Source organism: Dipodomys merriami, unplaced genomic scaffold, assembly GCF_024711535.1.
Source record: "Dipodomys merriami isolate MVZ:Mamm:240054 unplaced genomic scaffold, mDipMer1.0.p SCAF_485, whole genome shotgun sequence".
Lineage (NCBI taxonomy): Eukaryota > Metazoa > Chordata > Mammalia > Rodentia > Heteromyidae > Dipodomys > Dipodomys merriami.
Genome location: NW_027206052.1, coordinates 489,611 through 501,697, shown reverse-complemented (window position 1 = coordinate 501,697; position 12,087 = coordinate 489,611). Strand labels below are relative to the sequence as shown.

Genomic DNA, 12,087 nt, shown 5'->3' with positions numbered 1-12,087 from the left:
CTCTACCACTGAGCCACCTTCCCAGCCCTAATAGAATACTAAATAGACTATTTACATGCAGAATTACTAAATAGTAAGCAATATCGGTAATTGAAAAATAAAACAACCCTCTGTATAGTATCTCTACAATAAAAAAAATTAAAAAAAAAAAAAAAAAAAAAAAAAAAAGAAAAATAAAACAAGTCCTCGATATGGCGCGGTCTTGTGTCGGTTGCCTCGGCTGCTCCGTTTACCAGGCTTCAGCCAGTGTGCCTTAACCCCTCGAAGGAGCTCAATACGGGACTCACAACATGGCGACGCCTCATCTGCGAAGCGACCACCATCGATCCCTTCTGCAAATGGCGGCCCCGCCACGCCCCACTCCGACGAGGTTCTGACCTTCCCAACATGGCGGGGCAAGCTCGTTACGCCACTTCCGGTGAGAGTCCCTATATAAGGGGCAGGATTTCCGCTTTCGCTCCTTTCCGGCGGTGACGACCTCCTCCCGAGAACATGCCTGTGAGTGCCCTGGGCGAGGTTTCGGCTAAGTGCTCCTTCTGCGGTGCTCGTGCCCCTCCTTACGCTGGTTTTGGGTCCTGGAGCAGCCCCATTTATAGACTCGCTGCACTTCTTAGGGCGTTTAACTCCAGGAGCCGCTGCGGCCGAGGGCCACCCGTATTGACGGGGGCGGGGAGGAGATAAGATGGCGGCCCAGCTGCGCAGACGCCAGGGGCGGCGAGGGGCGACTTTCCCCCGGTGTGTGACCGTAGGAACTTTTTATTTCCCTCCTTTCTCCGTTGCTTTCTAAATCTCCGCGCTCCTGCCTCCTAGCTCGCAAAGGATCTCCTTCATCCCTCTCCTGAAGAGGAGAAGAGGAAACACAAGAAGAAGCGCCTGGTGCAGAGCCCCAATTCCTACTTCATGGATGTGAAATGCCCAGGTAAGTTGACTGGCCGGACAGTGGGAAAGCAACGGGGACCAGTTGAAGTGTCACTTGTGCTTTATCCTTAAAGCAACTTGTCAGCCTGCGTTCGTAGTCTGTAAAATAGATACACTGCTACTCCTGATTTATGAAAGTTAAAATGTATGTGACTAGTAACGTGCAGTTTTTGGAGTGTTTGGAGTTAATAATTCCCCATCGAAGTCTCCATATTCCACAGGAAACACCAGTGGGACGAGTTAGAAATGATTAGGGGTGGCCATTGAAAACTATTAACCTTTCACTGCTTGACTATATTTTTCTAGGATGCTATAAAATCACCACGGTCTTTAGCCATGCACAAACAGTAGTTTTGTGTGTTGGTTGCTCTACTGTCCTCTGCCAGCCTACAGGAGGAAAAGCAAGGCTTACAGAAGGTAAATGGTCTAAATGATGCTGTGGTTTTTGTTTTTGTTAAAGACCCTTTCAGGGTTATGGCCTGGCTGCTGTCCCTGAGTACATTTGTGCTCAAAGCCATAGCTCCACTTCTGGCCTTTTGGTATTAATTGGAGATTAAGAGCCTCAGGCTTAACTGCCCAGGTTGGCCTTGAACTGTGACTCTCAGATCTTAGTTCTCTTGAGTAGATACAATTAAAGCTGTGAGTCATTGGTGGCCTTCCCAGGTGGTGCTTTTTGTCCTAGAATTCCTTAGTGAGAAATCTTATACATGTAACTGTAGACTGACTTGTAAAGAAGGTGTTTCCTGTCTTTTATACAAATAGGCATTATCAAAATAGTATGCTAGTGTGTCAGCACTGTTGAGTAAAGCTAGGATTGATGGGTTTTGATTAAATGGTTTCTAATAGGCTCAGGCAAATAGGAAATGGTATATAGATAAATAAGGTATAGCTAGTGGAGTTGGAAAATGAGTACCTTACTGTGGCATGTAATTTTGTGGAGGTGGGTGAGGCAATGGGGAGGGTAGATAGGTGGAAGTCATGTAACCTTTGTACTTTTTCCTTCCAGGATGTTCCTTCAGAAGGAAGCAGCACTAAAAGCACCGTGAACCAAGATGAATGGGAAACCGTCCCAATAAACACATTTTGGATATATCATGTTCATTGTCTTGTTTAACTGCTTAGGAACTTCCTGCCTCAAGTATTCAGGGGCAACCAGAAGAGAAGAATGCTAGTCTTTTGAGGCAAGTAAGTGGCCAAGTAACTTCAAAAAAGTCTATTTGGGACCTTAAGGTTCTAGATAAAGTTTATTTGTGATTTGTTTTCCTAATATTAAGAACTGTTCATCTTTAAAACAATCCAACAAAGTTAACAAAAAGCCCTCACATCCTTTATTTACACTTTTCAACAGCCTTTAGAGAATTAGTATAGTTTGCTGCTAGGCTTCTCCTTGTTTAGAGCTCGAAACTTCCCATTTTCCTGCGTTTATGGGTGACTTGTCCAAGTACACATTAATACCTTCTTGTCCATAGCCAATGCTGTAGTCGGCTCTGGCCTGCTGGGGGCTGTGCACTCAGGAAAGGAGAGGAGGGAGGACATGTGGTAGTATAAGAACCTAGAGATAAAGAGGGAATGGAAATAATGACTTGTAAGTAAAGATGTATCTGAGCTCAAAGATGAGGACAGTGGCTGTTACCTTGTTGTGTTGCTCCTATAGTTGGTACATAAACAACTGGAACAGTCTGTATCTTATTTAGAACAGCACTATATGCTGGAAAAGGGAGATGTAACAAAGAACCATTAAGAATTTGAGTAAAGTCCTTTATAAACCCAGGTTTAGGATAAAAGGTAATGACTCAATTCACTTCACTGTGTCTATTCTACTATCCAAGGATTGTACCTGAGGCCTTTTTTTCCTTGTTATTCCCTTAATATAGGGAATATAGGCATCTGTAGTAATTAGATATAATTGGAAGTATATAGGATGTACACAGACGTAAGCATTAAGTGGAACCACTGAATTATAAAAGGTGCTTGAGTGTGGACTTTGGCTATCTTAAGTCCTCCAATACTGGGGGGAATTACAATTGAGTGGCAGTACACTACTAATGGGAAATTTCAGTTCAACTTAAAGATAAAAGCACAGGTGAGACTATTGGCGGGCAATAGTGATATGTTATATTGCTTGACTCCTTAGCCATGGATTGGAACAACAGTACCTGTTTTTCTCAAGGTTTATTAGTAGGAGTTTCCACTATTCATAGTTTGCTATACTCAGTTTATTACTTTTGGTAAAGAAGTAATGGGTGAGCTAGGGAGGCTATAGCTCGGTGTCATTTCCTTTTCATAAATTAGGCATGATAAACAGCTAATTTTCATCCTCAGTTTGTGCAATAAAATGAAGGCAATTTCCAAGTCAAAGTCCACGGTGCAGACATAAGGACTCCTTACCTAGAAAGATGAAAGCTGTTGATGCCAACACCACAAAGAGGGTAAAGAGGAGGATCTGGTAAGAACCAACGAACCGCTTGAAGACACCTGGATTTGCACAATGATCTACACATTGGATATAACCGAAAAGTTATTTTGTAAGACAAAGCAGATGCTGCATTTGAGGACATGGTCATAAGAATAAACTGGGTGTGGGTGGTTCATGCTATAATTCTCAGAATGAGGTTCTTGGTTAGAAGCCAGCCTGGCCAGGAAAGTCCATGTGAGTCCATTTAACTAATAACGTTAAGCTGTGGCTCAAGTGGTAGAGCACCACCCTTAAGCAGAAAATGGTAAGAGGCAGCACCCACACCTTTAATTCAAGTCCCCACCCCCCCAAAAAAAATGCCAACCTAGGTATACATCTATTAAGTGAAATTTTGAGATATAATGATCAGAACATGAGTATGGCATCTGGAGTATTTGTAGCATTCTTCTGACAGTATTTGTAGCTTATTTATGTTACTGACTTTATATCTCCCATTAAAGCTTTATGGAGTATGTGTATCCATAGACTCAATATTGTAATATGTCATATATTGAGAATTCTACTGGTAGGACTCTGGAATCCTTTTTGTCTACCTCCTTTTTGGTTCCCAAGATGGGAATCTGGTCTTGTGCATGCTGTGTATGAGCCCTACCACCAAGCTATATTCTTTGTTCTTAGCTCTTAGAAGAAAAGGAAAAGTGCCATCTATACTTGGAAGGGTTAAAACAATACATAAAAAGGGAATGGGGGGGCTGGGAAGGTGGCTCAGTGGTAGAGCGCTTGCCTTGCATGCATGAGGCCCTGGGTTCGATGCCCCCCACATAAGCAAAAAAAAGCTGGAAGTAGTGCTGTGGCTCAAGTGGTAGAGTGCTAGCCTTGAGCTGAAGAGCTGAGGGACAGTGCCCAGGCTCAGAGTTCGGACCCCCAAAAAAAGGGGGGGGACTGGGAATGTAGCTTAGTGCCAAAGTGCTTGCTAACATGTGTGAAGCCCTGAGTTCAAATCCTCAGCACTACATAAACATAAAAAGCCAGAAGTGGGCTGGGATGTAGCTCAGTGGCAAAGCGCTTGCCTAGCAAGTGGCGTCCTGGGTTCGATCCCCAGTACCAAAAAAGAAAAGAAAAAAAAAAAGCCAGAAGTGGCACTGTGGCTGAAGTGGTAGAATGCAAGCTCAGGGACAGTGCCCAGGCCCTGAGCTCATGCCTGTAATGCTAGCTACGCAGGAGGCTGAGGTCTGAGGATTGTGATTCAGAGCCATCCTGTGCAGGAAAGTCCATGAGACTATCTCCAATTAACCATGTTGCCCCTGAGCCTCTATGCCCAAGGGTAGTGTTCTACCACTTGAGCCACAGCCACTTCTAGTGTCTTTTTTTTTTTTTGTCAGTTAAGGGGCTTGAACTTTAGGCCGGTGCTTTCCCTCAGCTCTCTAAGGCTCAGGGTTAGCATTCTACCCTTAAGCCATAACACCACTTTGGGCTTTTTCTGTTTATGTGGTGCTGAGGAGTTGAACCCAGTACTGGGCTACCTTCCCAGTCTACTGGCTTCAGACTGATCCTCAGATCTCAGCCTCGGGTAGCTAGGATTATAGGTGGGAGCCACCGAGGCTAAGATTTTTTTTTTTTGGGTCCAGTCGTGGGGCCTGAACTCTGGGCCTGGGCACTGTCCCTCAGCTCTTCAGCTCAAGGCTAGTGCTCTACCACTTGAGCCACAGTGCCACTTCTGGCTTTTTTCTTTTTGCTTATGTGGTGCTGAGGAATCGAACCCAGGGCCTCATGCATGCAAGGCAAGCGCTCTACCACTGAGCCACCTTCCCAGCCCCAAGGCTGAGATTTGTATATTTTATTTTATTTATTTATTTTTGGGTCCGCTCGTGGGGCCTGAACTCTGGGCCTGGGCGCTGTCCCTCAGCTCAAGGCTAGCACTCTACCACTTGAGCCACAGCGCCACTTCGGCTTTTTTTCTTTTTTGCTTATGTGGTGCTGAGGAATTGAACCCAGGGACTCAGGCATGCATGGCAAGCGCTCTACCACTGAGCCACCTTCCCAGCCCTATTTTATTTTTTTGAGATAGGTCTTTCTGGGTATCCCAAGCTGACATGCTAATCATGGCAGTTCCCTTAGTGTTAGGATTATAGGCCTTTGTCACTATACCTACCTCATAGTATTACTAGCATAAAACCTAGCCATATTCAGTAGTTTTCCCAAGTGATTGTTTTCCATTAGCAAAACTGAATAATAGACTTACCATCCAGATTAAATAGCCTGTGCATGAAAGTGACATTCTTACTGGAAGGAGGGTTGTGGCTCAACTGGTAGAGTGCTAGCCTTGAACAAAAAAGCTCAGGGACAGTGCCCAAGCCCTGAGTTTAAGCCCCAGGACTGGCAAAACTACACATTGGGCATCCCCATACTTACCTTTACTAGATTTATCCTTCATGGCTCTCACTACCACAGCCTCACTTTGTTTGGTGAGTGCACAGGAAATATTAATGAAAACAGGGGATTCCATCTGCTGCAAGGCAGTGAAGTTGACAACTCTTACCAGGTAGATATCCAGGCCTGGTGTGAAGGGAGAGTGCTTGTGGCCCGAGACCTGTAGAAAAGGGGAGCTAGGGAAAACCTTGGAGAAAAGGTAGAAAAAAAATTGAAAGAAGAATCAGTGTATTTGAATTTTATACAGGAATTAAGGTCTATTTCTAGCTATCCAGCTCACAGTTGATTTAAAGTTTAGTCTAACCTGAGTAACCTCAATTGTGAAGGGAACAAGTTTTCATGAGTGCGCGTGCGTGGCAGTACTAGAGCTTGAACTCAGCATCTTCCGCTCCAGCGTTTTCAACTCGTATGTAGCACTCAACTCTCTTGAGTCAAAAACCATCTCTTTCTAGGGGCTGGGAAGGTGGCTCAGTGGTAGAGCGCTTGCCTTACATGCATGAGGCCCTGGGTTCGATTCCTCAGTACCATATAAACAAAAAGAAAAAAGCCGGAACTGGTGCTGTGGCTCCAGTGGTAGAGCACTAGCCTTGAGCTGAAGAACAGAGTTCAGGCCCCACGACCAGACCCCTCCTCCCCCCCCAAAAAACCAAAAACATCCATTTCTAGCTTTTTGCTAGTAAATTGTAGCCCAGTCTTAAGGATTTGTCTGCCCTACTGGCTTCTGCTTGCTGCTATCAGATGTCAGCTTCAGAATAGTTTGCTCACACCTGTAGTCTTAGCTAATCAGGAGACAGATCTAAGCCAGTTATGGCAGAAAAGTCTCACTTCCAGTCAGCAAACTGCTGGAAATACATTTCCAGCTAGCATAGTGCCAGCCTAGTGCAAAAGAAGCTAAGCAAGAGTATAAGACCCTTAGAGTTCTGTCCCTAGGGCATTACACAAAAAAATTCCTCGGGCTGGGAAGATAGCTCAGCGGTAGAGTGCACGCCTAGCATGCACGAGAAGCCCTGGGTTCGATTCCTCAGTACCACACACACAGAAAAAGCCTGAAGTGGGACTGGCTCAAGTGGTAGAGTGCTAGCCTTGAGCCAAAGAAGCTCAGGGACAGTGACCAGGCCCTGAGTTTAAGTCCCAGAACTGGCAGAAAAAAAACCTGGTAATTATTAAATTAGGTAACTTAGTAATTTTAACCATGGAATGAGAATGAATTTCAAATCCCTATTTTGGTATAGAGGGAAACATACCTCTAGGTTTTCAAGAACTCTGTCCACTCCCAATACTTTTATCTCCCCAGTGTCTTTGTGGTTAAGAGTCAGTTCTGACTGGTTAATGTGAAAGGCTGGGATGAAAGGAATGAGGATTCTTTGCATTCCATTCTTGCCACGTTCACTGACCAGTGTTGCCCACCCATAGACTGATGTATCAGCCATACTGAGGGCCTGGAGCAACTCCTCTGATTGTGGACGGACCTTGATAAGGCAGACATAAACCCCTGAAATAAAAAGGAAAATTGGGGGGAAGGGTAGGAGAAAATTGGAGGAAGGGGTAAGAAGGTGGACAAGAAATGTACTCATTACCTTATATAACTGAAACCCCTCTGTATATCACCTTGACAAAAAAAAAAAAAAAAAAAAAACAGCAGGAAAGCCCAGAGGCTTAAAGGAAATGCCAAATTCAAGAGGAAATGTGAATCTCTCTTGAGCTTTCAGTTGTATGAAAACTAACCCAAAGGAAAAAACAATCCCACAGGATGTATAATGGTGCCATTACCACTAAGTCAAAATGCCAAGTAAGATGGTACATACAGGGCAGTGAAGGACTTGAGAGTAATCACTTTTTTATGTAACGGTGTTTGTGTGTGCCTGTGTGTAGCTGATAGGGTCTCATGGTGGGCAAGTACTCTTACCCTAAGCTAAAAGCTTTACTTTCACTAGTTTCAGAATGGGCTATGATTAAAGACCAGTGAGCACTATCCTGCCAGTGCTTTACATTTGACATCTTAATTTTAGGTCAGGTAATTTATATCAAGGCATCTTAAAAGTTATACCCATCTCTGCATTCCACTTGGTAATACTACTCTTGCTTGGAATAGCCTGCAGTTCAGAAACAATCATTTAACAGTGTTGCATGCTGGTGAGATGGTTCAGTCCATTTTGTTCAACAGATTGAACAAAAATGGCCATAGTTTCATGTCAAATAAAACAAGTGATAGTTGTACACATAGGTAAATAAGGAGAAAACTACTGGATCCCACCTTTCTCCATGCTGTAGTCTGAATGAACATGAAAGACTTTACTTGCTGGAATGTCTAGCAAAGTATTACTGAACTGCACATGACACAACATGAGTGTCTCTGGAAGAAGTACTTTTGTAATTGCTGATGCCTGTCTTGGGGTACAGGATCCTAAGGAGCAAAAAGAAATCACTAACCATGTGTAAAGCAATTAGGTCCAGTAGAGCACTACTTACTTGTGGGGCTGATTATGGGAAGATCCTGGTTCAAAGGCCAACTTGAGATCTCATCTCAACCAATAAAAAGTTGGGCACTATATCACATGCCTGCAGTATTAGCTGTGAGGGAACTGTGGCACTGCAGTCTAGTTTTGCCCAGGCAGACATTGAGCCTACATTCAGAAAAAAGGGGAGGCACCAGATGTGGGTGGCTCACAACTGTAAACCTAGTTACTCAGGAGGCTGAGATCTGAAGATGATGGTTTGAAGCCAGCCAATGCAGGAAAATCTGAGACTCAATTAACTACCAGAAAGCCAGAAGTAAAGCTGTGGTTAGGTGGTAGAGTCTTAGCCTTCAGCAAAAAAGCTCAGAGACAATGTCCAGGCCTTGAATTTAAGCCCAGAACCTATATGTATACTGCCCCCACCATGTGTGTGTGTGTGTGCGCGCGCGCTGCAGCTTGAACTCAAGGCCTCGGTCTTACCAGGTTTTTTTTTTTTAACTGAAGGCTGGCATGCTGCTACTTGAGCCACATCTGTACTTCCAATAGTGTACTTTGAAATAGACATATCTACCACTGGTTAATTGCTACCTTGTACAAGTTCTTGCTCCTAACCATGCTCTTATCTCATCCTTAAGAATGAAGGTAATTACTACAGAATAAGATAAGTGATATAAAATGTATAAAAATTCCTAGCATAGGATCCAGAATCTATTAGGGTTCTGTCCCCTGCCACATACAGGGTGGCCCGCCCTGCCCCCCTCCCCCCCGTCCCTTTATAGGGTCCCACTAGGTAGCCCAGGCTGGAAATTGGTCCTTGTATTGCAGGCATCTGTTACCATGCCTGGATTTGACTCATTTTAGTGTTTTTTGGTTTTTTTTCCCCCAGTACTGGGGTTAGAACTGAGTGCCTTGTACTTGTTAGACAAGCACAAAGCTTTGGCCATGCCTCTTGCCCTTAATGTTTTAATTATTTTTGGGATAGGATCTGGAGTTTATGCCCAGGTTAGCTTGGACTACAATCCTCGTATACTTCTTACATAGCATTGCCACAAATGCCCAACTATTGGCTGAGATGGGACTCAGACTTTTTTGCTCTGTCTGGCATTGAACCTCTCTCCTTTTGATCTCTGCCTCCCTTACAGTCTGAACAACACATCTGAGCCACTTGAGATCCTTCTTCCTTGGACTTCCCAGTGCTGGATTACAGGAATATGCTACCATATCCAATTTTTTTTCTCCCAATTAAGCAGGGCAATAACAACTGAAGAGCAAAACATAAGCCAATGCTAAGCAAAATCTCAAACTCCAAAAAAATCTCAACTCTAGAAAAAAGCCTTAAAATGATTTCCTAGGCCTTATCTTGGACTTAATACATCTCTGTATTTAAAAATCTATTAAAACCTGAAGAACAGGCTGGGATGGTGGCTCAGAGGTAGAGTGTTTGCCTTGCATGCATGAGGCCCTGGGTTCAATTCCTCAGCACCACATAAGCAGAAAAAGCTGGAAGTGGCGCTATGGCTTAAGTGGCAGAGGGCTAGCCTTGAGCTGAAGAGCTGAGGGACAGCGCCCAGGCCCAGAGTTCAGGCCTCATGACCGTGCCCCCCCCCCAAAAAAAAAAAACCGGGCTGGGAAGGTGGCTCAATGGTAAAGTGCTTGCCTTGCATGCATGAGGCCCTGGGTTCTATTCCTCAGCACCACATAAACAGAAAAAGCCAGAAGTGGCACTGGCTCAAGCGGTAGAGTGCTTGCCTTGAGCTGAAGAGCTGAGAGACAGCGCCTAGGCCCAGAGTTCAGGTCCACGACCGGCAAAAAAAAAAAAAAAAAACCCTGAAGATCTGCCAAACACTGGTGGCTTTGCCTGTAATCCTAGCTACTCAGGAGGCCAAGATATGAGGATTGCAGTTTAAAGCCAGCCTGTAAAAGTCTGTAAACTGGCAGTAGAGCTGCAGAGCAAGTGGTAATATGCTGGCCTTGAGCAAAAGAAGCTCAGGGACAATGCTCAGGCCCTGAGTTCAAGCTCCAGGACAGGCACAAAGATAACCACTGCTGCTGGGCACTGGTGGCTCAAGCCTGTAATCTTAGCTACTCAGGAGGCTGAGATCTGAGGATCACAGTTCAAAGCCAGCCCGGGCAGGAAAGTCTGTGAGACTCTTACCTCCAATAAACCACTAGAAAACCAGAAGTGGCTAAGTAGCGCTGTGGCTCAAGCAGTAGATTGCTCGCCGTGAGCTGAAGAGTACAGGGATAGTGCCCAGGCCCAGAGTTCAAGCCCCACGATGACAAAAAACAAAACAAAAAAACTGTTGCTAAGGGCCGGTATCTCATACCTGTGATCCTAGCTGCTCAAGGGGCTGATATCCAGAGGATCACAGTTTGAAGCCAGTTCACAAAACTTCAACCAGCAAATTTCAAGCCCGAGGACTGGCATAAAAAAAGAAAACTCCCACCTAATCTGTCTGGTGGTAAAGCTCTTTCCTAACATGCTTAAGGCTGTGGGTTTCATCCCCAGGATCACAAAAACTTCTGAGGCCTCTTATCACTCCGTGATTTATTCATCAAGAAGTAATCAGCCAATGCTGGTGGCTCACGCCCGTAATCCTACTCAGGAGGCTGAGATCTGGGGATCATGATTCAAAGCCCGCCTGGGCAGGAACATCCCTAAGACTCTTATCTCCAAGTAACCACCAGAAAACTGGAAGTGGTGTTATGGCTCAAGTGATAGAGCACTCACGTTGAGCTGAAGAGCTCAGGGAAATGCCCAGGCCCAGAGTTATGCCCTGTGACCAACAACAACAAAAAAAGTACTCAATTTTAAAATTAAACATTTACATTATTAATCTATTTTTTTTTTTTTTTTTTTGTCGGTCGTGGGGCTTGAACTCTGGGCCTGAGCGCTGTCCCTCAGCTCTTCAGCTCAAGGCGAGCGCTCTTACATTATTAATCTAAAAAGGTAAATACTGAGAGAAGGGAAACATGGAGAAAATCATTTAGACTTATGAAGAGATTCCTGACCTTTGAGATTGACACCATTTCTGCCAGTGGTGATGAAGAGTTTGAATACAGTTGAATTAGGGGTATTGGTGAGATAAGTCTTGAGATCGTAACTAAGCATTAATCTTGATGATGCATTGACTATTACCTGTCAGAAAACCAAAAAAACGTTTTAAAAAAAGATTTGGTTCCCTTCCTCTCCACCCCTCATAACTTATGTTAACCAGAGCATCTGTTTAGTACATACGAGCTAACCTTTCTTAGGACCACATATATGAATACCACAAAGTTTGTTTACTTTTGGGAAGAAATATTTTCTTTTTTTTTTTTTTTTTTTGGGTCCGGTCGTGGGGCCTGGGCGCTCAAGGCTAGCGCTCTACCACTTGAGCCACAGCTCCACTTCTGGCTTTTTTCTTTTTGCTTATGTGGTGCTGAGGAATAGAACCCAGGACCTCATGCATGCAAGGCAAGCCCTTTACCACTGAGCCACCTTCCCAGCCCTGGGAAGAAATATTTTCTAGAAAGAAAATTTTATCCTAGCTACTCAGGAGGCTGAAATATGAGGATCACAGTTTGGAGATAGGCAGAAAAATTGGGGAGACTCTTGCCCCCAATTAACTAGCAAAATGCTGGAAGTGGAGGTAGCTCAAGTGGCAAGAGTGCTAGCCTTGAGAGAAAAATCAAAGTGTGAGTGCAAAACTTTGTTCAGTTCAAGCCCCATTACTGGCACACAAAAAAAGTCAAGACTTATCCATTCCTACTGTCATCTTCCATGAGTCCCTAGTTAAAATAACTGCAATAAAGTGTCCTTTGAAAACAACTGCGAGTTTATAAAGCTTTGTTGCTTGGTACCTCATGTAATCTCAATCTATTTTG

General features: G+C 44.3%; 2 protein-coding genes across 3 annotated transcripts in view; one reads left to right on the top strand and one right to left on the bottom strand.

The window, feature by feature from the left end:
• The first annotated feature begins 440 nt into the window (after positions 1-440).
• Positions 441-3,852, top strand: LOC138809112 (small ribosomal subunit protein eS27). 2 transcript variants are annotated; one of them, XM_069995522.1, is made up of 5 exons: positions 441-498; positions 811-919; positions 1,225-1,335; positions 1,925-2,099; positions 3,241-3,852. In XM_069995522.1, the coding sequence occupies exons 1-4, from the start codon at positions 493-495 to the stop codon at positions 1,951-1,953; spliced, it is 255 nt and encodes an 84-aa protein (XP_069851623.1). In that variant the 5' UTR covers positions 441-492; the 3' UTR covers positions 1,954-2,099; positions 3,241-3,852. The 2 variants fall into 2 exon arrangements, with proteins under 2 accessions (XP_069851623.1, XP_069851622.1); XM_069995521.1 differs by having other exon boundaries at positions 1,925-2,103.
• LOC138809111 (nuclear pore membrane glycoprotein 210-like) overlaps positions 2,150-12,087 on the bottom strand; it is a 90,616-nt gene continuing 80,678 nt past the window's right edge. Inside the window, exons 34-40 of the mRNA XM_069995520.1 lie at positions 11,233-11,359; positions 8,019-8,168; positions 7,009-7,256; positions 5,747-5,951; positions 3,307-3,411; positions 2,552-2,626; positions 2,150-2,470 (exon numbers count right to left, since the gene is read on the bottom strand). Coding sequence (XP_069851621.1) covers positions 2,367-2,470; positions 2,552-2,626; positions 3,307-3,411; positions 5,747-5,951; positions 7,009-7,256; positions 8,019-8,168; positions 11,233-11,359 — 1,014 coding nt within the window. The 3' untranslated portion in view covers positions 2,150-2,366. The remainder of the gene's footprint in view (positions 2,471-2,551; positions 2,627-3,306; positions 3,412-5,746; positions 5,952-7,008; positions 7,257-8,018; positions 8,169-11,232; positions 11,360-12,087) is intronic.

What these genes read in the sequence shown, in the direction of transcription:
- LOC138809112 (XM_069995522.1), top strand. An exon ending in CATGGATGTGAAATGCCCAG is followed by an intron (nt 920 to 1,224) that starts GTAAGTTGACTG and finishes ATATTTTTCTAG; the next exon opens with GATGCTATAAAATCACCACG. An exon ending in AAAAGCAAGGCTTACAGAAG is followed by an intron (nt 1,336 to 1,924) that starts GTAAATGGTCTA and finishes TTTTCCTTCCAG; the next exon opens with GATGTTCCTTCAGAAGGAAG.